Raw genomic sequence first — 26,629 nt, 5'->3', positions numbered from 1 at the left:
GGCGGGGTTGCCATGTCCAGGAGTTGTAAGCGTGAAGTGGCGTGTAATTGGTTAGGGAAAGTGCGTCCACGCATGCGCAGTGCGCAGCGCGGTGCTGTTGGATGAAGCTGGTTGCTTGTTGCTGGCGCGCAAGTGTGGCAACACTGATGCAAGTTGCCCACAGACAACCGTCGTGGCGCATGACTGTAGATCCCAATTGTAAGGTAGATAGCGAACAGAAAAAAAATACAATACTATCAGACTTCATGCACCAACATTCAACACAGATAACTGCCAACTTCGAGGGTAATTTGACAACTTTTGTGTTTATTGACTCATAAAACATTCTTCAAACAATAAAACAATTTTTAAATGTCCGTTTCTGTACAATGCTCGCTAAGCAGTTTTTATTCATATATAGAAAATGTAAGAGGAGTCGTGTTAAAATTACAAAACTCCTTCAAATTTTAATGGCAGGTACTCTGGAAAAAATAACAGCATTCCATTCAACAAATATTTTCAAGCAATAAATATGTATTTATAAATAGTGTAAATTTACATCAAGATTAGAAACATAACAAAACAAAATCACAAATTAAACTTTTATTCCGTAAGTCCGTGTGCAACCCATTTTTCTTTGTGACTTGGCTAGTACATTTTTTTTTCTAAATTTTTCCTTTTTTTTACCTAAGAAACAAAAAACAAAAACTCAACATCGTAGTTGCAAAAAGAACGAGACAGAGATAAAACAAAGCTGTAAAAAAAAGAAAAAGAAAGAAAAAGAATCACCTAAACTCTTCACATTACATTTTTTTATAGATTTTTACTGTCCAAAAAGTCTTCAAAGTTCTATCTACCATAGAAGAAGACCAGGCTAGTGCTCCTTATCTACCATAGAAGAAGACCAGGCTAGTGCCCCTTAAAGCCTAATTTATACTTTGTCGCACGACGGTGCCGTGCACCGAAAATAGACGACCTACAAGCTAACAACACGTTGCGGACGCAACGTGTTGTGAGCTTGTTGGTCGTCTAGCATAAATCGGGCTTCAGGAGGACAAAAATAAGGGAGAAAATCTTGGGAGAATCCAATGAAACAAAAAAGGGGGAAGTTGATATTTTATCCCTTTTAACCACTTAAAGCCCTGTATCAAACGTACTCATACGATGCTGTCTTGTGGTGAAAATAGCCGATCTACAAGCGTTTACATCGGCTATTTCCACGGTTTGGGAAAAAAAAGAAGTTGTTTTGTAAATGTTCGTAAATTTGGATCATCTTTGAAACACCTCGCCTACAACAAGGCATGCACCAAATAGGGACTGGAAGTGGTTAACAGGATACAGAATACTAGAGAGAGACAGAGAGACAGAGTGAGAGAGTGAAATAGTGAGAAAAAGAGAGTGACAGAGACAGATAGAGAGACAGACACAGAGTGAGAGAGAGACAGACAGAGAGAGACAGAGGTTGTCAAGTCAGTAGTATTTTCCAGGGTTGTTGTTGCCAGTTGTGACAGTTCATTATCTACAAAAAACATTTTCATTAAGCATCAACAATCCAGCCCTCCCCCCTTCCCCCACCAGACAGTTTGTGATCAAATCGTCCATTCAATCAGGGGGTGGGGGGCGGGGCAGAAACATTGTAGTCGTTTCAGGAGGATAGGAAGAGTTCAGCCCGGGTTCATACTTCCGTCGCACGATGGCGTCGCGCACCGAAAATACGCGGGACCTACGGGGCTCAAAATGTGAGCATTGTGAGCCCCGTAGGTCTCGTATTTTCTGGGCCGCTCTCGCCGCAATACGCCGTTGCACGCTCGAGCATAAATAGGCTCTATGCACAGCCATATTGGAAAGAAATCGGGCCTCGTCCTCTTCCTACCTTCACAGGTGTTACCAATTATACTAATGAAGGCTCTGTTCTATTTAGTGTAGCACAGTGGTTCTCAAACGTTTTTATTTCAAGGACCCCCTTAACTGAGAGTGTATAAATTGAACCAAATGGACACTTACGGGTCCATTTGATTCCATTTGTAAACTCTCCGAGTTACACACCAGTAAGGGGCCAATTGGAACCCCTTCAAGGAACCACAAGGATACCTGGTGAAGCATTGTTTCCAGTGAGCCAACATGCACAACATCAGCACCCTTTGACCAGAAATGGATGGAACATGGGCCTTCATTAGCATCATTGGCAACAGCTGTGAAGGAAGTAAGGAAGGAGGTCCAATTTCTTTCCAATATGGCCGCTGTGCAGAGAGCCTATCAGGCTTTTAAGAGTCCGGTATTGGGTTAAGAGTGCTCGGCGGCGCCCCCCGTGGTGGTTGGGGGTACCCACAGCACTTGGAAACGGGGTTTGCATAGACACACACAGACGCTTCTGGCCGCTGCTGCCTCCAAGCCGTCGCTATGGAGACGAGCCATGTGGAGGGGGTTGGGGAGAGGGTGGGGGTAGTAAAGACGGCCTTGGCTTTCCTGAATATCAGAAATGGTCCGTTGCTGTTTGTTTCTGGGTGTTCTTTTTTTTTTTTTTTATGTTTGTCAGTTCTGTCTGTCTGTTTTCTTAAAAAATACAACTTTCTGTAAATTGGGTTTTCGATGGCTCCACAGAAGAAGATGATGGGGGTGTGGTCTAATGTCAAGATGATGATGTATGAAGAGGAGGGGCCTGGAGGAGACAGACAAAACATTAATCAGCACATGCAGTTAAACAGCTGCCCAGAACCAGTGCACTTAAGATATTTCCCTTTCAAACTTGTTTGGGGTCATTTCATCTGTTTTTTGTGAGCACACCATGCAGTTTTTAAGTTGCTAGATTCAGTATTTAGATATTTGATATTGATTTTATCAGCCACACCCCTCCCTATACAAACCCATTGTAACTTCAAACTCCATTTTAACCATGTTAGATTAATTGAAAACACATGTCCTTGGTTCTGGTGACTGATATTGTTCTTCTAATGCGTTTCGTTTTTTCAAATATTTTTTCAGAGTAACAATGGTCCAATCTGGCTCAGAAAAGCCAGAGTAGACCTTTAAATGAGCCCAAACATGTTTGAAAGTGAAATATCCCTATAAGGAAAACTGTAATGCAATGGCTTCTTCAGTACAAGAAGACATTGTATACTGGAATGTGTGTGCCCCCCCCCATCATTTGAAGCAATAATCATAAAGGAAATCACAATAGATTGTTGTTGTTTTCAGGCAGACAAACCTGGTCTAAATCAGACCTGGTCTGCACATTGAACATTCTGTACTGCATTTTATGATTTGTATTGTGATGGGGTTTTTTTGACCGCAGGAAGAATGGTCTCCACTACGGTGTAGACTAATGGGGATCCTTAAAAAAATAAATCTATAAACAATTCACCAGCCACTGGTCAGCTACCAGTACAACAGTAGTAGACTGTGGTTGTACTGGTCAGCTACCAGTACAACAGTAGTAGACTGTGCTTGTACTGGTCAGCTACCAGTACACCAGTAGTATACTAGGGTAGCTAGGGTGGTAAAAACAGTGCGTTCGCACACAGCCTCACACTTGGGGGGCCTCGCGCCAGACAGAGGCCCCCCAAGTTCTATTTTCAACAAAAATAAATGCTCTTGCATATCGCCGCCGCTCAGTTACTTGCTGTGGTATCGCATACTTCAAATGTCTATCTACTTCCTGTAAGTAGACTAAACAATAACATTAGTGTTGACTTACATTATTTGACTTATCATTACAAGTCGCTCTTATTTTGCAATCCGCCGTTTTTAGAGGAAGTCCTTTTCTGTTGAAACAAAGCTGTCATGCTCGTCTAAGTATAAACAATATTATAACTCTGGTATAAACAAGAACCCACATGGACTAACCGCAAGATTTTGGCCAACGTTTATATTTACAATATGAAAACCATGCTCCTGTAAAACTTTAGGTGATTGTTCATTTTCATCTGGCTCATGTTTTTTAAAGTAACGTCTTTTCTCTTTTTTCTTCTCCCTTTGCATCTCCCTTTGATCCAGTAGCGTTACAGTCAGAACTCTAGTCCTACACACACACACACACACACACACACACACACACACACACACACACACACACACACACACACAGTTTGCAGTCTGATGGATTGTCGTCAATTGAAATAAGCAGTCTGCCGTCATATGTAGTTCTCTTAATGGATTCATTGCTTTTAAAATGTAAAAAAAATATTCATATGGCTCTGTTGCACTTATGTTCTCTGTTGCTCTGTTCAACTATGTAACGTGCTCTAAATCAGTACTGACATGCTGGCATTGTAACTCCTATTTGGTCATGAATACCTATTTTTATATAAAACAAAATTTAAATATATAAAGCAAAATTTAGTGTGCGTACCAAGCAACATCTCCATGGGTGCTCCCCTGAGAACTAGACCAAACAAGTTATGTGCAACCCTATTTCAGAATTTGCAAGGAAGGCCAGGAGGGAAATCTAATAATTCTCAGCTGCTTTGACTAGTGCTTATTGATATCAATGTGGGTAAATTGTTAATGCTAAAAGAGAAACTAATGTAACTGTCTGTCTGACCATGTGATGATGTGAATAATATTATGCTTAGTGCTTTAAGAACCTACAGTTGTACTACTGTGTATTTTTCTATTAAATGTCTAGCAGCTTGCTAGAATGATTCTATTGTCAGTTGTCAATTCTGTGTCATTCTCATTCAATATTAGTCGGAAGTGTGCAGGATGTCAGTGGAAATTCAATTTAGTTTTAGTCATATTTTAGTCATCTCAAATGTTTTAGTTTTGTCTAGTTTTACTGTAGTTGAGTAATTATGATATTTTAGTCAACTAAATCAACAGTTGATTTAGTCAACTAAAATGTATTTTGGCGGTGCCTTGATGGCGTCGTAATGCCTGATTTAGCTGCATGCTCAAAAGCGCAACACCTGCACACAGCCAAGCATAAAATGGCTCGTCTTAGTTCTACTGGATCTCTAGATGGATGTGAACTAATGGTATATCAGTTAGTTAACTTACCAGTGTTCACTTTAGCACATTTCAGTCAAATCTTGAAGTTTTAGTGTACTTTTCGTTGCCTAAATATCATACGATTTTAGCCACCAAAACTACAGTTGATTTAGTCGATTAAATGTATTTGGCGGGCCGTGATGGCATCGTAATGCCTGATTTAGCTGCATGCGAGCACCACACCCGTGCGCAACAAAAAAAATGATGCGTCTTATTTCTACTGTATCTCTTCCCCACCAGTCCCTCCCGAACATCTTCGTCTTGTTTTTATTTGTCCTTCAACACATGTGTATTTAGTCATAGTTTTAGACATCACAGCTTAGTTTCTATGTAGTTTTCGTCAGTGAAAAAAACACTGTAACTTACTAATGTGAACTGGTCGTAGACCTGCATGAGGTCATCCATCCTGTGTTGTTGCAGCACCACGAAGGTGTCCAGAGTGGCGCTGGCTTTGCGGGCACAGTCCTGACAGTGAACCACGTACTGCTTCTTAGACAGCAGCTCACTGCGCACAAACAGCAGGTTGAACACCTCCACCTGCATGGAGAGAACACACACACACGAAGGTTTGGATTAGTATACTTGTGGGGAAGTCAACACCTTTGGACAACGATTTTATGAATGCTATTTTGAATACATGTTCGCCGTTTTTTAACTGTGAGACTAAGGTCGAAAAATAACAGATCTACTAGCTCACAACGTGTCGTGCTGCGACACGTTGTGAGCTTAAAAGATCCACAATTTTTCTTGTGAGGACCAGGAAACCTCACAACGTTGGTTTCTCATATTCTGCGTGCGCGCACACACACACACACACACACACACACACACACACACACACACACACACACACACACACACACACACACACACACACACACACACACACACACACACACACACACACACACACACACACAGTTGCTGTCGGGTGGAAACCTTGTATGTACAAAACTGTTACTTTTCAGGAAATGGAAAAACATAAAATAAAACAATAACGTGTGTTTCAATGGATCCATTGTAGTTATTATTTAGTCACAAGCTATTGTTAATACTTTTTGTTGGTCTGCGGGCAAATTCATATCATTTTGGGGGTCCTTGAAATGAAACAGTTTGAGCACCACTGATATAGAAACATACGTTTTTCAGAAAACTTGACATTTGTAGAATCGGCCTCAGGTCTTAACACATCCACCGCCAAGGGCTAATCTCATAATGTACTCACCACTGCCAAGGTTTTATTGTTGTTTTTTTCAAGTCGCCATAGGCCCCGTTAAAATCCTTTAGAATCCGCGATCCACTGTTTGTAAACAACGTGCACATGTCCCTTTGTGTACTCGTCGAGACCGCGTGTCAAAAGGAGCCGCCATGTTTGAGTTGACCATGGGAAATGCGAGGAGGAAAAACTACACTGGTTTTAAAATAGTTTTAGTGGTGTTACTTAGAATGAAGGCCGACGGGAAACAAAAAACGGGATATTACTTCCGGGTCACTTCCGGTGGTGTTACACTGAAAATGGTCCCCCTAGAAAATTGAAAAAAATAAAAAAAATCGGAAAAAAAGGAAAAAACACCCGGACCGTAGGACTACGGTCTCGGCGCTTAACAGTTGGATTTAACGGACCGTAGGACTACGTTCTTGGCGGTTAATGTGTTAATGGGTTCATTTAAAAATAAGCACACCCTGTGTGAAGGAAGCGGTGCCTTTGGGGCGGGGCTTAACTCATTTCAGTTCGTGCCTATTGGTGGTCTGAGTCCACTTACCAAATTTTTACTTGGTAGCATGCTGCAAACTGGAATGATGGCTGTTTAAAGCCCAGCCAATGGGCAGACAGAGGGGGCGGGGCTTAAGTAATTACAGTTCGTCCCTATTGGTGGTTTTAGTCCATGTACAAAATTTGTACTCCCTAGCATGCTGCGAACTGGAGTTATAGCCGTTTAAAATCCCGTGCTCATCCCGTACTTAAACGGGCGGACGGACATAACATACGCTGGGGGTCCCTGGACCCCTCTTTGATAACCAGTGGCACGTGTGGCCAATGAGAGGAGAGATGGCATAGGCAATCTCCAAGTCCGTGTGTGTGTGTGTGTGTGTGTGTGTGTGTGTGTGTGCGTGTGTTTGTATGTGTTGCTTGTGTGCCGTGCTCATCCCGTACTTAAACGGGCGGACGGACATAACATACGCTGGGGGTCCCTGGACCCCTCTTTGATAACCAGTGGCACGTGTGGCCAATGAGAGGAGAGATGGCATAGGCAATCTCCAAGTCCGTGTGTGTGTGCGTGTGTTTGTATGTGTTGCTTGTGTGCCGTGCTCATCCCGTGCTCATACGGACGGACATAGTCAAGCGTAGAGCGGTTGGCACCGCTAAAAAGTTGATGTACGGAGATACAAGGTTTCTGCCTGACAGCAAAGATGATACATGATCATCATAGATTGAACATGTCCACCATGGCGAGCACACACACACACACACACCAGTCAGTTAATGGAATCAAATTAAATAATCAAATAGTCATGTGTTTATGAAAGTATATAGCTGATATATTGCACTTTTACCTTAGCGCTAGGTATACTCTTGGTTGCTTGTTTTTACAGGAAATGCACTTAAGACCTCTGGTGATTAGTAGTTTCGTTCCCTACCTATGTTGAATGCACTTAATGTAAGTCGCTTTGGATAAAAGCGTCTGCTAAATGACTGTAATGTAATGTAAATACATATTATCAGATTATTACACGGCTTGGTTGATTCCGGGATTCTGATTAGTCAATCGCAGCATTCAGTGGTGTGTTATTTCTTGATAGTAGACTGCTGCTATGAAGACCAGACTGTTGCTATGAAAAACGGACTGTTGCTATGGACATAAGTGTGCACACCTAAATCATATTAATCCTCAGTGCTTGGTTTTTGACGTATTTAACGTCACGGCCATGTAAATAAACACACAATATCAAGAAATAGGGAATGCAGTAGTGTTAATGTTGTCGAGTAAAACTAAGACTAAGAAAATGTTCGCCGCTACCTTTTTTTCACTGACAAAAACTAAATATATTTAGTCATAGTTTTAGTCATCATATCTTACTTTTTATTGACAATTACAGACGTGTGAAAATACAAGAAAGCAGCTCAAAACAGCCGTGCCAGTAGCCTACCTACTGACGTTTAGTGAACTTTTAAAGCTTAGCTTAGCACGTGTCAAGTCATACGAACGGAGACCCTTGACTTCCGGGTTGGTGGACTTCAAAATAAGAGTTTTTTATTATTATTATTGTTTTAAGCACTCTGGCATCGGATCGGAATCGGATCGGGAACGAAAAAATGGCATCGGGACATCTCTACCCGAAACCATGCAGAAAAAACACTGGCAGGGGTAGCGGGTAGAGTAGGGGTAGCGGGTAGAACCCTTGGGTTAAGGTGTTATACTGACCTCACAGATGGTGCAGTAGTGGGCTGGTTCGTCTCTGTTCCTGGGCCTCAGCACCGTCTCTTTCCCAGCTGTTGTTAAGGCTTCTTTCACCCACTGACACTGTTTCAGTGTCCGCAGCAAGCAATACCTACCGATGGAAGAGACAGGGAACTAGTCCAACAACAATAACATTGGGTTTCAAGGATTATATTAAGAACATTAAAGCTGTATGCAAGTTCTGCAGCTCAAAACACTGTTGCATGATCTCGCTGGATCGATCAGCACCAAATTCGTTGTGCATGTGGCCAGTAGACCAACTTAGTAGCTCCACACAGATTTCATGTTTTATATATATATACATATATCTTTTTTTTGTATTTGACTCCGATTGCTATGGAACTGTGTCCAAATCATAGTCTGTAAACATTGATGGAGGAAGGGAGCCGTGACGTTACCCATTGGTTTGTACAGACCCGTTTTGAAACCACTATTTCAGCTAATTCAAATCCACCATCTTGGGTGGGTCTTCACTGAAAACAAAGTATTTATGAAGATGTTTACTTAGGTAATAAAACCAAGTGTAAAGTCCGGCCAAATACCAATAGACACTAATAGTGACACCTGCTTGGCCATTAATGAGAACGGCAGCGCTTTCAATACTTTGGCACTGACTTATTTTTAATAATAATAGCTCAGACTTATATAGGGCTTTTCTAAGTACCCAAAGTTGCTTTACATAAGGAAAGGAAGGAACCAGCTTTATTAAGAAAAAAACTAAAAACAGTAAAGAAACAAGTGCTAGGTTAAAAACGATAAAAAGTTAAGCATGGGTTGGGGAGACATCCTAACTAGGCCTCAACTGGGAGAGGCTATCCTAAAGAGATGGTTTTTGAAGGATGTGAGGGGGGGTGTCTTAAAGATCGAAAGCTTGCCGCCTGGCCCAAATATGGAGATGGCGAGCCTTTTTCGTCATTACAGAATGGCTGTCCAGCTCTCAGTTTGGCCTGACTGAAAACATGACTTACTTGATCATCTCAAACAGCTTGTGGTCGGACACTTTGATGTTGCGCGCCATGTTCCAGGAAAGGTGCACCATGGGAACCATGGACTTGACGCTCTGCAGCTTGTTCCACTCGTAGCGCTCCACAGCCAGCTTGTATTGGTGGGCTGCAACACACACAAGTTTTAACGTCAATTAAAAAGGAACCTCTTAATTTTCTCTTTAAAGCAAAACCTCTTAATTTTCTCTTTAAATTTTCCTCATCGTTGATGAGGAAAATTGAGTTTGTAGATCTGCTATTTTTTTTTTATCGTGAAAATGTGTGCAAATCTTTGAATATATATGTTTTTTGGAGTGAACATTTGTAACTCAAAACTTATTGCTTCTAGTAGACTATAATCTTACAGTATGGATCTACTTTTATCCACCAGCCTGTGTGTGCTAGACCAGTGGTTTTCAAACTGTGTATCTGCACATTTCTAAAGTGATAATTTAAGGACTTTTAAGACCTTTTTAATACCTCTAAAATAAATTAATACATGATGATTTTTGGGTGGGTCACGGCCTGAAAAGTTTGAGAACCACTGTGCTAGACCAGTGGTTCTCAACCTTTTCAGGACGTGACCCTGCAAAATAATCATATATGAACTGGGTACCCCCCCACCCTGACAAGCCCTTGGAATGTAGGAGTTGAGGCATTACATTTTGTTTGACTCGGTTCCACAGATGTGAAAATAGCAGATCTACAAGCTCACGACGCCTCACGTTGCGAGGCTATTTTCAAGTTTATTTTAATAGTATAGTTTGTTGATTACTTTTGATGCAGTAATGGTATTTTTCTTTTCTTTTTTGAGGTATTTAAAAGGTATTAAATTGTCCTTAAATTGTCACTTCACTGTCATCTGGGGACCCCCCCAAAATCATCTGGGGACCCCCCTGGTTTGAGAACCACAGTGCTAGACCAGTAATCAAAGTGTAAAGCCAGTATATACATGTACCGGTGAGGGGTCCAACGTTCCATGCGATGTTGTTGCACCAGCCGATGGCCTGCACCCAGTGCACGGTGCCCGTGTTGAGCCACACCAGGTCCCCTGGACGCTGGATGAAGCGATACACCGGGACATCAGCCTCGTACAGGTCCTCCAGGTTGGGCCACCACGAACCCATCAGGAAGTTGATGTTGTTCCTGGACGCAAAGCACCACAGGAGGATGGATAGAGGGGCCACAGTTAAGCCAACATCATCTATTTAATCAATTATCAGATAAATAATAGATCTTTCAAAACAATGATCAATTCATGTTCAATCCCTATTTTGGCTAGATGTCATTATATGGAGAATAATTAAAACACTTTCAGAAAGTGAAAATAGCAGATCTACAAGATCACAACGTGTTATGATGCGAGGCGTTGTGACACGTTGCGGCCCTATTTTGTCCATATCCTTATAGGTGATAATGTGTTGGGTGTGTCAATTTGCGGTGCGTTTCTCTCACTTTTCACAGAAGTTGCTCATCACCCCCCAGTAGGGCTCCGGCACAGCGAACCATTCACAGTCTCCCGGGCCGATGTTGATGTTGACCGAACAGAAATTGTTGTGTTCCTGATGACCTGCAGGGGGAGCCAGAGGACAGCTGTCATCCACATGACCGCTAACAACAATGGTTATTACAACAAGTCACTGATGGCTCACACAGTTTCCACAAGCACAATAGGCTCTATGCGCAAATTGGGCCGCTTCCTTACTTCCTTCATAGGTGTTACCAAAGATACTAATGAAGGCTCTGTTCCATTCTGGTCATACAGAGTCAGGGTGCTGATATTGTACATGTTGGCTCACTGGAAACGCTCTGCTACAGCAGTGGGTCTCAAAGTGTGGTTCAGGGATCCTCATGGTTCCTTGAGGGGATTCAAAATGGCCCCTTGCAGATGTGTAACTCTGAGAGTAACAATGTAACCAAATGGGCCCTTACGGTCCATTTGGCCCCTTGCGGTCCATTTGGTTCCATTTGTACACTGTAAGCGTTATGGGGGTCCTTGAAATTAAAAGGTTTGAGAACCACTGTGCTACACTAAAAGGAATAGAGCCCTCATTAGTATCATTGGTAAGACTTGTGAAGGAAGTAAGGAAGAGGCCCAATTTCTTTCCAATATGGCTGCTGTGCTTGTTGTCAAATGCTTTTAGAGCTTTGGTTTGGTGATTTATACTTAGCACAGAACATAGCCGATCTGCTCACGTTGTGAGCTTGTCGATCAGCTATTTTCGGCTTCAGTTAAAAAGAAAATGTTGATGGCGCCACACATAGGGCCTATAGTGTGTGTGTGTGTGAGTGTGTGTGTGTGTGTGTGTGTGTGTGTGTGTGTGTGTGTGTGTGTGAAGACATGGTAAAGCCCAATGCATTGCATACTACACAAGAACAACAGACGTTTGTTCGGCTGGCCACACACTACAATGTGACGTCATTCAGAGGTTCGGGTGATCGGGATCAGAACGGGTGATCGGGTGTTCGGTGCATCCGGGAAGTTGTGACTACCCAAACTAGTTTGGCTGTGATTGGTCAGGTGTTGGTCAGACGTTTCGCATCGTTTCAGCATACAGCATCAAGTTTGTTCCGTCAGCAGTGAAGTCACTGAAAAGCAGCACTACTTTGGAAGAGACACAACGCCGACTTCCAGGAGGTACAAACACCTCTGAAATCTCCCTCTAGCGACCATTCATAAACACAACCCATCGCTAGAAAGGGCAAAACCTCCATACCTCCATCATAAATTCCCCACAGCAAGTCCGTCACTGCCGTGATATACACGTATTAATTTAACCCTCGGTCCCAGCAGTGCTGCTGGCTGCAGTGTACACTGCTCGAGTGAGTCACCACTCGTGAGCCAAAGAGTGCGAACGAAACACAGTGTTCAGTGGCAGTATGAAATGACATTTGTTTGTCTGAGTTTTTTTTGGGTTCCTCCCCAACCTACTTCGGTTGATCTTCTTATTTATGTATTTATGTTTAGCTTTTTACCCCCCTTTCATCCCCAATTTATGCCACTTAATTCCGCCCCACACACATGTGTGTTGTCACTGCTGTGTATCCTACTCACTTACCAGTGAAGAGCCCCCACCGGGAGGAAGTAGAGCCTCCATTCTACTATTCCCACCCAACATAGTCTCGCGTTACCAGACTGTTGCCTCCCACAATTTACAAATGTTTCCGGCATACAGTCTGGGACTCGGAAGCTCTGATCATGTTTAAGGGGAAAGCGGATGCCCCTCCCCACTTCCGTTTTAGCATTGTGCAGTGGCGCAAAGGAGTCTGACTGGAATCAACGAATCTCATAAACATCGTTTATGTGTACTAGTGTCTTCTTTCACAGTTTTTTCGGCGTTAATTCCATGATACTTTTCTCAGTTTTCTGTGATAAACAATCCTCGCACAAATAACATGAATCTACCGCTCCTATGACTATGCTTCCGCCTCGGTTCAGTTTCCACTGGGACTACAGGTCCGCGGGCACCGCGTCGTGATTGGTCGAATGTCTTTCCGGTCTGAACAACTTCCGTTAAACAGCTTTCGGGAAGTGGAGTACCAGACTCTATATAGCATTCAGAGATTGTGGAATAGTTGTCTGGTGACGCGAGACTACACCCAACACGCCCTGCTGACATGTGCCGCCCCGGCCCGTGGGAGCATTTGTAGTGACAAATATCACCCTCCCCCCACCCCCTGAACAGGGGCCAATTGTGTTTGTGTAGACACACGACAAAGCCGGATGCACCGCGGTGGATTTGAACCCACAACCTCTGCGGTGGTGGGGGCAGGCACTTTACCACAGCGCCAACCACACTCCTTGACTTCAGTTGTTTTGGTGTACAGTAGAGATAGCTGTACACAGCTATCTCTACGGTATTCATGCCCAGGATGCCGTGTGTGTGTGTGTGTTTGTATTACTATTTGTGAAGACAAAACGTCCCCACAAGTATAGTAGAATATGAGAAATGGATGTTGTGAGGACCATTTTCCTGGTCCTCACAAGAAAAATGGTTCTTTGATGGTTAAAATGTATTTTTAAAGGCGAGTTTTTACAGTTAGGAAAATATTCAGGTTGGGTTTAGGTTTAGACATTTAGTGGTTAGGTTTAGGGTTAGAATTATATTTGATTATACTCAACTATATTATACCGAAAATAGCAGATCTACAAGCCCGCACCGCGTTTTGGGCTTGTAGATCTGCTATTTGTTCAGCTAAAAATTGCACAAAAAAATGAAAATGGCATTCATAACAGCCGTCCTAAAATGTTGAGGTAGTAATACAAAGGTGTGTGTGTGTGTGTGTGTGTGTGTGTGTGTGTGTGTGTGTGTGTGTGTGTGTGTGTGTGTGTGTGTGTGTGTGTGAGAAAGGTGTACAGACCTGGTATCCTGCTGCCAGGGACCTTCATGTAAAGCGTCACGGTGTTCATGCCCAGGATGGTGTGACCCACGTGGCTCAGCAGGTTGCCAGCAGAAACCACCCTGGCAAAGGCCGGCAGTTTACTGAGCTCCTGCAGCTGCTGCTTCCACCTGCAGGACGGGAGGACACATGACACCGAGCTCAGCCACCACCCGCTTTTGTAAACCGGCTGGGTTGCTAACCAGAAGAGTTCCTCATCCAGGGACCATCTGGTGTTGGTCAACGCGTTGGGGTTCAGTTTGATGGGACCTACGCACGTGGCGGTTAACTGGCGTGTAACAGATCACTGAGATCAGCTGACGCTTGTCGTCCCCACGACGAGGCTTAAGCACGGGGGGAGCCTTCTTAGTTGTAGCTCCCAAACTGAGGAACGAGCTACCCCATCATGTCAGGCTGGCCCCTACATACAAAACCTTTAAAATCTTGGCTTCCTTGGCTTTTAACCCAGATTGAGAGTTGTACCTATGTTTGATTGTATTTTAATTGTGCTTACTTAGTTTTTATTGATTTTTTTGTGCTTTATTTTTTATGGTTTTTAACTGACTCACACTGTATAGAGTTTCTGTGGTTTTGAAATGTGCTGGATTGGAACATTATTTACGTAAATATTTTTTTTTCATTCAAATTCACTTAAATGACTGCGGTGACGACAGAATAAGGTCAGACAAACCAACAGAATAAATAACACGAATGTCAAAATGGTAAACCATTTTAACCCTTGGTGTCCAAATTTGGGGCATGCCATATTTTCCAAAATAGCGAAAATAGCAGATCTACACAACTATTCAATAACAAAAATGTCAAAATGGTAAACCATTTTAAATCCTTAAGGTAAAGTGAGACTTACTTCCTCTCGTCCGACACGTCGATGTTGGTTCCAAACTTTATGTGCTTTAATGGACCCCTCCGCTTCCTCGCCACACTGGACAAAGTAATGAGGAGAGATGTGTTACAACAGCTCAGAGGAATATTAGCTTCAACTAAAACAGACATTACTGAGGAGGCCCACACTGGGTGTAGTTACTGGAGTCAAACACCCATACAGTACATCAGCCACTATTTGACTTTTTGATGACATATAGTATAGGATGTTCGTACCTCTCTGCTGTCGCAGGCTCCGTGTCCGAGGGCTCTTTCAACGCTTTCTTCTCATTCTCCTCCTGAACGAACACACACACACACACACACACACACACACACACACACACACACACACGTTTAGTCCAGTGGTTCTCAAAGTGGGGTATGGGGATCCCCAGGGGTCCATGGAGGGGTTCCATAGGGTCCCCAGCTAAATGTGTTAACACATTAACCGCCAAGAGCGTAGTCCTACGGTCCATTAAATCTAGCCTGGGACCAGACGAATCTGCGAGTGCAAAAAAAAATTGCACTCTGCGATTTGGGTCTGGCACCGCTCCATAGAGAATCCATTTCCTGTTCCAGGAGACGTGGGGAACCAATCAGGGCTCAGTATTCGAATATGGGAGACTGTAATTGGTAGTTGGTTGTAGGTCTAACCAATTGCGTCGAGGGCTGTTGTTTTGATCCCGCCCCTTGGGAAGAAAAACGTCCTCATGGAAGCACCAGACTCATATCCACGCAGTGATATAGTCTAGCAACGCCAGGCTACATTAAATCCAACTGTTAAGCGCCGAGACCGTAGCCCTACGGTCTGGGTGATTTTTCCTTTTTTTCGAAAAAAAAAAAACTTTTTTCAATTTTCGACACGGACCATTTCAGTGTAACACCACCGGAAACGGAACTATTTGCGATCCGGTTTTGCCGATCCCGTCGGCCTCCATTCTAAAGCGCACACTAAAACTCCATTTTCTCCTTGTAGTTTTTTCTCCTCGGTGATCACTGTTTAACATAAACCGTTCTAACTACAACATGGAGGCACCGTTTGACACGTGGTCTTCACTGCTCGAACCAGGCAGATGTCTGCGATGTAAACAAACAGCGCACAGCTCAATCTTACAGATTTTAACAAGGTCTATGGCGACGTCAAAAAAACAAAAAACAACAATAAAACCTTGGCACTGGTGAGTACATTATGAGATTAACCTCTGGCGGTGGAAGTGTTAATGTAGCATCACAATCATTTTAACATATCAATCTGGGGGTCCTTGACATGAAAGTTACAGAAAATGGAAAATATTAAATTACTAATATGTATTAACACATTGTGTGCCAGAGGTTTATTAAAATAGGGTACGTTCAGTGCCTGCATATTTTCCATCCACTTACGTTATACGTTTCGTGCCGTAGAAGCCTCGACACGGAAGTGCATGTAAACAAAGCGTGCGTGCGTGACGGCGGAGGGTCCCGACTAACGCCTGGAACAATAATATTTCCAACACGATCCTCCATTGCAGAGTGATCGCCGATCGAAAACGGCACGCTTCCACCACGTTAAAAAGAAATGGAGATATTAAGCTTTTAGTCAAGGAGTTAACATTGGAGCGGCCGACCGGAAGGATTTTTGACATGGATCCACATCCGGCCTCTCCTTCTCAGAGACTCCTTGGACGATCCCAAAGTTTCGTTAGAGCGCCCCACGTATAAAAAAAAAAATGGGCCAAAAACGGTCCAGACCGTTTATGGCAACAGTGTGGTCGAGTTGCTTTTCACTGGACAATAGCGCTATTGAATGGTGAATGTGAACAAATCATTTGAACGTATCATTGCCGCGAACATGAACAAAATCGTTCGTTCACTGAAATACACGTTTTTTCCCCACCACTACTCCCAGAGATATATATATGTATGTAAATAAATGCTGTGAAAGAGCAAGACACTGAACCCTGAGTTGCTCCCAATGAGCAGGTTAGTGCCTCGCCTTCGGTGTGTGAATGGGCGAACGCGAAATACATTGTAAAGCGCTTTGGAGAAAGGCACTAAAACAATGCAGTCTGTTTATACTAACAGAAACGTGTGCGTGCGCGTGTGCGTGTGTGTGTGTGTTGCTGACCCGTAGGGACTCCTGGAAGGATGCGGCCTGGTACTGTGCGTATTTGGCGATGGTGGTGTGAGCGCGGGCGCTCTCGCAGCGCCACATCTTCTTGGTGCCGCTCAGGTCCCAGTTCTCGTCGGCGGGCTGCGACAGCTGCGTCCGGACCTCCACCAGGTGGTCTGGGTTGGCCTCCACCAGGGTCTTGGTGGAGAACAGACCCAGGTCTGACATGAGGAGAGAGAAGGGACGTCAACATGCTTTATGACTCAGTGGTGGAAATGATTACTCTGTAGTTGATTACAACTTTGAAGTTCTATTACTTTATCTGTCATTTTTTCTTCTACGACAGGGGTCTTCAACAGGGGGTCCGGGACCCCTAGGGGGTCCTCAAAGCTACTATAGGCCGTCTGCCAAATCTTTGTGTGATAGGATTTAGTTTTTTTACATTAACCACTTGAACCCTAGAATTCCTTTTCTGAGGGGAACATTAGCCAAAAAAAAAGCTGATCTACAAGCTTAGCTCAAAAAGCTTAGCTCAAAAAAATAGCCGATCTACAAGCTCTCAACGCCTCTCAGCGCGAGGCGTTGAGAGCTTGTAGAGCGGCTATTTTTGGCAAAGAGGCTATAGGTGTAGAGGGAAAAAATAGCAACTATTAAAGTAAAAAAAAAACTTTAATCTGAAACACAATTTTATACAATATATAGTAGGGGGTCCCTGCTTCATCTCTCTCTCAGCTAGGGGGTCCTTGGCCTGAAAACGTTGAAGACCCCTGTTCTACGACATCTCAGAAGCAAATATTGTACTTTTTACTCCACTAAAATCTGAATACTTCAGTTACAAGTTACTTAGTAGTATGACACCATTTCAAAACATGCATCAACCATATTTTCTACTTCATGTATTCGAAAGGAGCCAATCTACAAGCTCACAACGCATTGAGATGGGAAGCGTTACGAGCTTGCATATCTGCTATTTTCAAAAGATGTTGACACATTAGTACTTTAAATTACAAAGTATTTTTTTGGTAAAAGCCAAATGTTTTAGTGAACTAGTTTAAGTTTTTCCAAAAACGAAGTTTTAGGAGATCATTTACTGTACACAATGGCCTTAGGATTTAGAATGCATTTTTAGAACGGGCCTCAGGTAACTGATGGGTTGAGAGCAGATAAGACAGCAGTGTGCTCTGGTCTGCTGTCAGAGCCTCTACTGCAGAGAGAGATAATACAAACAATTATCTATACCTATTTTAGACTTTGGTCATTATAGGTGACAAGTTTCAAAGAAATGTCCAGAATAGTGAACATAGTTGATCTACAAGGCTCACAAGGTACAGCATCAGCTATTTTCACTATTTCAGTTCGACACCGTTATGTGTCAAAGTATAAAACAATGCTTAAGTGGTTAAAGGATTTGTTGATGTATTTATTTAAAAAACAAACATATTCAAAATAATCTGCATATCTAAAATATTGGATTAACCCATTCAAACCGGGAAGACATCTGTGTCGTTTTAGATTTTACAGTTGGCTATTCAAAAATAGCAGATATACAAGCTCGCAGCGCGTCACTTTGTGCCGCGCTGTTGAGCTTGTGCATCTGCTATTTTCCTTTAAGTGAGAACTACTGATTTAGAAGGCATTTGTAGAATCGGCCTCAGGTCTTATGGGATAATGGGAAAAGTAATGGATAGAATCGTGATGGATAGAGGACAGAAAATACTGGATGGTTGTAGCCCTACTCTGGTGTACTGTCAAGGCTGTACTGCAGAGAGACTGTCAATCACTCCACTGACAATACACTTCTAGTTTCAATACTCAATATATGGTTGCCAAGCAACACGCACATTTGGCCAATTCTGGTTGACACTGCTTAGCAACTGAATCTAAAGTAAATAAATGATAGAGTGCCCCAGCCTTGCGTCTGATGACAGTTATGGGATAGGCTCTATTCACAGCAGCCATATTATGAAGACAGATGTTACCAATGATACTAATGAAGGCTCTGTTCCATTTAGTCTAGCACAGTGGTTTCCACGACCCGCAAAACTCTGAGAGTGTACATTTGTACACTCAATGGTTCCATTTGTACACTCTCAGAGTTACACACCTGTAAGGGGCCATTTGGAAGCCCATGAGGGTCCCTGGACCCCAACTGTAGACCCACTGGTGTTTCCAGTGGGCCAACATGCACAATATCAGCACCCTGACTCTGTTTGACCAGAATGGAACAGAGCCTTCATTAGTATCATTGGTAACACCTGTGAATGTCTTCATAATATGGCTGCTGTGGATAGAGCCTATTGGAGGTTAAGGTTACGCGAGTCCTAGGGTTATGGTTGTGTAAGTATTGGATTTAAAATAATGATAATAATAAAGCACTTTTCAAGATACCTAAAGCTGCTTTAAAAAAACAAAATAACTATATTAAGACAAATGATAAACTAATGGTTAACATTTTATAGTTAAAAAGGGGAAATCGAATTAGTCAAGTCTGAAGAGGTGGGTTTTGAGGGTGGTTTTGTTTATTTAGGTAATAGGTAATAGTGCACTTATAGAAAGAACATGTATGCCTTTTTTCCTTTTCCTACATGCAAATACAGACAATACAGTACAATCACACCTGACATGTCAGGATGGTTTTTCATTAAGACCTGGAACGCATCTGTGTCACTTTAGATTTCTTTGGCTATTCAAAAATAGCAGATATACAAGCTCATAGCGCGGCACCGAGTGCCGCCCTATGAGCTTGTAGATCTCCTTTTTTTTTTTTTTATTGTGAAAATGTGTGCAAATCTTTAGGTTGAATATATATATACTTTTTTAAAGCGAAAGTTTTTAACTCAAATCTTTTTACAAATTCACTCAAAAAAAAACCCTCAATTTTACAAATGTCTTGTAAATCCTAAAAAAAATAATTCCTAAAGTTTTTTTTAATATATTTTTTTACTTATGTAGCCCATTATTATTATCAATGGTTTTCAAGCTTTTTGTGTCTAGGACCCCCAAAATAATATGTATTTGTCCGCGGACCCCCTCCCATTTAAAGATATTTTGTTCCAGGGACATGATTTTTCGAAAAGCCAAAGAAACCTTAAAATGACATGCATGCGTTTCCTTCCCGGCCTTAAAGGGTTAAAGGAGGAGAGGGTGGAGGCAGGCTTTGATGTGAGTTGGGAGTGAGTTTCAGAGGGACGCGGGGCATGCGCGTGTCTTCTTACCCGGCTTGAGTGCTCAGGCCAGGCCTCTGGCAGTGACAGTGACAGGGTTGGAGGTTACGGTTATGTTCACGGTCATGGTTGTGTGTGTCTTAGGGTTATGGGTTAGGGGGGCTGTGTGTCTCTTACCCAGCTTGAGTGCCCCGGCCAGACCTCTGATGACGGTGACGGGGTTGGAGGGGTTTGTGCAGAACTGGTGCAGAGGTGGGAAGAACGCGTCTCTCTTGTTCTCCAGCTGACAGAAAGCACGCGCACACACACACACACACACACACACACACACACACACACACACACACACACACACACACACACACACACACACACACACACACACACACACACACACACACACACACACACACACACACACACACACACACACACACACGGGTCCGATCAGTGTCACGTTTATTGCACAGAAACACAACCATACACACATTCTAAAGAAGGTGCTTCTTAACATGTATTCCATTGCTAGTTTGACCAATTAAAAACACTTTAATCTTAACCCTTTAAGACCTGGAACTGTGTCATTTTTAGATGCGAGCTAAAAAGCATTATTTTACACTTTGGGTGCCGGGCTATGAGCTTGTATATCTGCTATTTTTGAAAAATCGTGAAAATGGGTGCAAATCTTCTGAATATATACATTTTTAAAGCGAACATTTTTAACTCAAATCTTTGCTTCTGGGGGGTCCCTGGAACAAAATATTTTGATGGGGGTCTGCGGCCAAATACATATAATTTTGGGGGTCCTTGACATGAAAAAGTTTGAGAACCACTGATATAGAAACATACGTTTTTCAGAAAACTGTTGGGATTTAGGAGACATGTAGAATCGGCTTCAGGTCTTAAAGGGTTAATATAACTTTAATATCCATTACTACTGTAAGGGCTTGACCTTTCCCGATTTATACTTGTTTGCGTCATGTATTGCACTGAAAACAGCTCAACACTGATGATAGTGTTGTCAAACAAGTCTATGGAATCTATGAACAAGTTCAATCTGCAACACAATGTTATGCAATATGTAGTGGGGGTCCCTGCTTCATCTCTCGCTCAGCTAAGGGGTCCTTGGCTGACCCCTGTAAGTACTCAGTTCTCTTAATTATTCGTATAACTCTTTTCGGTAGAATAAAAATTGGTTTAACGTTGGTTTTGTAGGTATTTCCCCATACCTCCACACAGTATGTCATGTAGGGAACTATAAGGGAACAATACAGTAAGTATAATGAGTTTTGGTTTAAAATGTATTTTGATCTATATAATATAGCAATGGTTTTTGACATTGTCTTTATATACTCTCACTGTGGGAGAGACGAGGGATCGTACCTTACCGATAGTATCGATACAGTTACAGGTATATTGAAACCGTTTCAAATTAGAATTTTCAGGGTTTTTTTTAAATATATTTTTGACAGCACGAGATGCTGGGCATAAGTGATCGTGTGAGTTACATAGATGCTGGGTGTAGTAGGTGGATGCTGGGTGAACTTACATAGATGCTGGGTGTAGGTGGGTTGAGCTTGTCCTTGGGCAGGACAGGCGAGGGTGGAGGCGGTAGGCGGGGCGGAGGACATTTATCCAGGAGGATGCTGCTGTTGGAGAGACCGTTCTTCCCCAGGTTCCTGGAGACAAGATGCACAGAAACAGGCCTCTTTTACAACTGTAGTACTAGAAGTAGTGGTAGTATTGATAGTATTAGTAGCTGAAACTCGCATAGCAGTGGAGTATAATATTGGTTAGTATAATATATGGCACTGGTTCCCAAACAGTGGGTCGGGACTCAAGTGTGGGTCGCGGACCAATTTTTGTGGGTCGCAATTAAATGCCCCTTTATTTTTTTGTTTCCTACATCCCGAAATGATGTTTTTAAGTTAAAAACAAACTGTAACGTTTTTTCAAAAGAATTTCATAAAATAAAACTCAAAAAGTAGTGAAAACTGCCAATCTACAAGCTCAGGAGCAACACGTTGCGAGCTTGTAGATCTGCCATTTTCACTTGTTTGGGTCCCGGGCTAAAAAGTTTGGGAACCAATGATATATGGAGTCTGGGGACCGGGGAAATTGATAGTTAGGAAAGAAATAGACCTGTCTGACAGTGCGCAAATGGAACCAAATGGACCCTTACAGGTCTAACTCTGACAGTGCACAAATGGAACCAAATGGACCCGTTCCATTTGTACACTGTCAAGGGTTAAATTGAGGAGTTTACAGTGTAGTTTGGGATCCCAGAGACAAACAAACTGGTATCATTCATATCAAACTGGGGGTCCTTGAAATGAAAAGGTTTGAGAAAAACTGGAGTAGAATACTTAAAGGGCAAGACCACTTTGGTAGAGGTTTGGGTTGTGTAGTTACCTTCCCATGATGTAACTCCAAAGGTGTGCAAGAAATAAAAAAGAATGGCTCCATTGATTAGAAATTGATAATTCAAAATATGCTCCTCATTGACTTACATTGTACGCTGAAACAGCTTCCAAAGTCACTCTTTTAGCCCGTAAACCAACACAAACAAAGTTGATTCAGACAATACAGAACATCACCAAACCCAGTACTGTTTTTTTTTTTTATAAAAATGTTAACTTCCTGCTGATTTTACTATTTGAAGATCCGGATCCGCAAATCCGTTTTCTTCTTAATAAAAATAGCAAAATCAACAGGAAGTTAACATTTTTATATAAAAAACAAACAGTACTGGGTTTGGTGATGTTCTATATTGTCTGAATCAACTTTGTTTTTTTATGTGCTAAAAGAGTGACTTTTAGAGCTGTTTTACCGTACAATGTCAGTCAATGAGGAGCATATTTTGAATGATCAATTTCTAATCAATGGAGCAATTATTTTTGATTTCTTGTCCACGCTTGGAGTTACACCATGGCAAGGTAACTACACAACCCAAACCTCTACTAAAGTGGTCTTGCCCTTTAACTACAGAATACAGTAAACTGCTGTCAGGGAGATATGAAACAGAATGACTGCTCTGTATCCAAGGTGCAAGCATTGTATGCCGATTAAATTCTTGGAAATAAGTCTGTATTTATTGTGTGCATCCTCAACTTTTGTGTTATGTGGCATTGTTTCACCCATTTTGGGCAGGAACCCCTATTTGTAACTATACCTTTCAGGACGGGAACCCTTTTTGGGGTTCTTGTTGCTATGTACAGTATATAGCAACATACATTTGTTGTAATTTTTGAATAAATATTTGAAGTTTTTCAGAAAACTTAGGTCAGGATTTAGAAGGCGTTTTTAGAATCGGCCTCAGGTCTAAATGGGTTAAAAATTGTCACATAAATTAAGAAAAACATATTTAAATGTTATACAGAATGTGTTTCAAACAATTCCATCCATTACACAGGCAGAGAAAGGCTGCGTACAACGTTTTGACAATCAGAAAACAAATAGTTTATTAAGTGCTCCCGTTGCCACCGAGTATGATGGGAGACAGATATCTGCATAGCAACACTATGCTGCCCAGTAGCCTTTGATATTTGTTTACAGTTATGTAAGCATTTCTCTCTCTTGAATGTTGTAGTGACTCCCTCACACCACTGGGTGGAGACCTTTTCAAAAGCAAGCCTGACAACCCAGTCGTTCTGCCTTTTAAATAGTGTCAATAAAGTATTCAATAAATAATCAGAGTCCAGTTCTGAAGACCCAGACTTATGGCTAGTTTCCCAACAGTAATAATAATTTAGCTGTTTTGAAACGTGTACAAATGGAACTAAATGGACCTGTTAGGGTACATGTGTACCTTCTCAGAGTTAAATATAGGGTATGTGATATTCATTGGTTAAAACAAAACATTTTTCTGAGCACTATATCGTGATAGCATTCATTTCTATAGAGTTGATAGAAGTAACAAGGGTGTCCCAGTCTCTCAGCCAATCAGGAGAGAGTAGTGTCTGTTCCAATGTCAATGATGTCTGATCATTTCTTAGCGTCATTACTTCTAATTGCACTCGTTTAATCTGTATCCTGTGTGAGTTCTCTCTCCTGATTTGATACAATTGGTATCCTGACCTGCAAATGAATGTTCTGTTCAATAAAGAGCTGGAGAGACGTGGAGACTCCCGTTACTGAACAAATACTCTATAGCAGGGGTCTTCAACAGGGGGTCCTCAGAGCTACTACAGGGGGTCCGCCAAATCTTTGTGTGATAGGATTTTTTTTTTTACCTTAACCACTTGAACCCAAACATCCCTTTTCTGAGGAGAACTTTAGCCAAAAATAGCAGATCTACAAGCTTTCCCCACATTAACCGAAAACAGAAAATACACTAGCATAGAGCCCTGAGGGACTCCGGTCAACCATATAGGGTTTAAGTGGTTAAAGGAACACTCAGAATGACCTAGTGTGTGAGTGCGTTACCTGCAGGCTTTCAGCACGTCAGTGGAGCTGGGGTAGATGGAAATGGACGACGAAGACGACGACGACGAGGAGCCGCCGGGAGCGTGCTGGGGCGGGGCTTTGAGGCGGGGCGGGGGGACGGCGGGCGGCTCCGCCTTCAGCGGGCTCTGAGAGTCCTCCGAGAGGGCGGCGGCCCCTTTGCCCCCGTTCCCGTTGACGGCGGGCACAGAGGACGAGGGCTTTCCGGCAGACGTGGACGACGCGGTGGCAGAGGAGGGGCTGTGTGGGGGGGCGCCGCCCAGCGGCTGGCTCTGCTCCGTGGACTTGGGCGAGGGCGTGGCGGTGGATATGGCGGAGACGGGCGAGGAGGCGGCCGACGAGCCGCCCGGGGCGTGGTGGTGGTGGTGGTGGTGGTGGTGGTGGGGGGTGGAGGAGGAGGAGGGGGGCAGGGCGGCCGGGTGGATGTTGTTCAGTTTCTTGAGGGGGGCGGCGGCGGACGCCGCCCCTTCCGAGGGTCCGTCTCCGCCGCCGCCCCCCTCCTCCTCCTGCCCCCCCGCCGGGCCCCTCCCACCCGCCAGCAGGGCAGAGAGCCTGGGATTGTCTGCGCTGAGGCTCAGCTTGTCGCCGGCCTGGACGCTGTGATTATTGGCCACGCCCTCCGGCGGCGGCGCTTCCGCCACGGCCGGCGGCGGCGTCTGGTGACCACCGCCATTGCCGCCGTCTTTGGTAGGGGGCGCTCCCGATCCTCCTGAGGTATGGGAGTGGGGGAGGGAGGGAGGGGACGGGAGGTGGTGGTTGAGGGCCTGCTGCTGCTGCTGCTGTTGACGCCGCGGCGACACGGCGCCAGTGGAATGTCCGACCTGATTGTGAGCGTGCGGGGGGAGGAGGGCCGAGGGCGAGGGCGTCTGGGGGTGAGAGCCGTCCCCGTTGGAACCGGCCGCGTGCGCCGCCGAAGAAGAAGAAGAACCCTTCTGAAGCCCCTGGAGGACAGAGTTCGTCAGTTAGTTGATGGTTTGTGTGTTGGTTGAATCCAAAGCCATTTCTTTCACTCACCGTCCTGCTACGTGCCCCCCCGTGTAGGGCTGTCACCATTATGACATTTTACTTGACGATGTATTGTCGCACACATAATTGTGATTAAGGATTTAACTGCATTTCTGTCGTTGAAACATTGGAACCAGTCAGATTGAAAAAAGGTGCACTTGTTTTCACCGACTCAAAGAAAATGAGCACTCCTTTTTGATCTGACTGGTTTTCCAATCATCTGTATATAAAAAACAAATAAATACATGGGATAGTGGAAATAGATCTACAAGCTCAAAGCGCACGGTGACACATTTTGAGCTTGTAGATCTTCCATTTCCACTGTTTTAGAAAAAAATCAACATGATAATGATCATGACAATTATGCAAAATAATTGTGATTAGGCAATTATGTAATAATTGTGACAGACTCTTTTTTTAAACTGCAGTACCGTCTTTAAAATAATCAATCAAGGTCTCATCTTATCTCTCACCGTTGACAAAGAATCAACATACATGAAGTCATATTATGGGTCACTGGGTCATTGGCCTGATTGCAACAGCTGTTCAATGCGCAAACACCATTTTGGCATCAAAATGAAAGACATTCGGTAAAAAACTGCAATTGTGCTTTCTCACTGTGTAGTAGTGGAATTTTTTTGTTTTGCTTTTTCATCACCTCTGTCTAGGTTCCACACGTAGAAAAGCACCCAACAATACAGTGTCTGGGACAGCAGAGAAACGTAAAATCACTAATGAAATGATTCGATTTATGCGTCATAAAATATTTAGCATTTCAATCGTTTAAGTGTGCATTGGAACATAGGAAAAGCCAATAAAACGCCAAAAATTCTGGTATCGGTGAGTGTACCAGTCTATGCCATTCCCATACCAAATCATTTATCACATGTTATGACATTTGCAGTAATACATTATTTTGTATTTTGAATGCTTCAGTGTATGTTGCACTAATGATTATATATATATATGTTTTTTAGATCAGTGGTTCTCAAACGTTTTAATATCAGGGGCCCCCATAACTCTGAGAGTGTACAAACGGAACCAAATGGACCCATAGGGTCCATTTGGTTCCGTTTGTACACTCTCAGAGTTATAGACATGTAAGGCTCTATTTGGAACCACCCCCAAGGAACCCTGTGAGTCCCTGGACCCCACTTTGAGAACCACCGTCCTAGATTCTTTCATTAACACTTTTTACTTTTGAAAATTCCACAAGAGGGCGCTCTAACGCAACTTAGGAAATGATCCCTC

The 26,629-nt window shown here is 43.1% G+C and overlaps 1 protein-coding gene across 1 annotated transcript in view; it reads right to left on the bottom strand.

Annotated features, from left to right (window-relative positions):
* Nucleotides 1-291: 291 nt before the first annotated feature.
* LOC311041078 (lysine-specific demethylase 6A-like) overlaps nt 292-26,629 on the bottom strand; it is an 87,960-nt gene continuing 61,622 nt past the window's right edge. The window contains exons 17-29 of the mRNA XM_084051518.1: nt 24,356-25,314; nt 21,480-21,609; nt 20,108-20,213; nt 16,782-16,987; nt 14,909-14,970; nt 14,658-14,732; nt 13,772-13,920; nt 10,865-10,979; nt 10,368-10,555; nt 9,395-9,536; nt 8,391-8,517; nt 5,332-5,502; nt 292-2,638 (exon numbers count right to left, since the gene is read on the bottom strand). Of these exons, the coding sequence (XP_083907644.1) occupies nt 2,609-2,638; nt 5,332-5,502; nt 8,391-8,517; nt 9,395-9,536; nt 10,368-10,555; nt 10,865-10,979; nt 13,772-13,920; nt 14,658-14,732; nt 14,909-14,970; nt 16,782-16,987; nt 20,108-20,213; nt 21,480-21,609; nt 24,356-25,314 (2,460 nt within the window). The 3' untranslated portion in view covers nt 292-2,608. The remainder of the gene's footprint in view (nt 2,639-5,331; nt 5,503-8,390; nt 8,518-9,394; nt 9,537-10,367; nt 10,556-10,864; nt 10,980-13,771; nt 13,921-14,657; nt 14,733-14,908; nt 14,971-16,781; nt 16,988-20,107; nt 20,214-21,479; nt 21,610-24,355; nt 25,315-26,629) is intronic.

Source organism: Gymnoscopelus microlampas, assembly GCF_963454915.1.
Source record: "Gymnoscopelus microlampas genome assembly, chromosome: 24".
NCBI lineage: Eukaryota > Metazoa > Chordata > Actinopteri > Myctophiformes > Myctophidae > Gymnoscopelus > Gymnoscopelus microlampas.
Note: the sequence above shows the minus strand (reverse complement) of the source record. Positions and strands in the feature narration are given on the sequence as shown.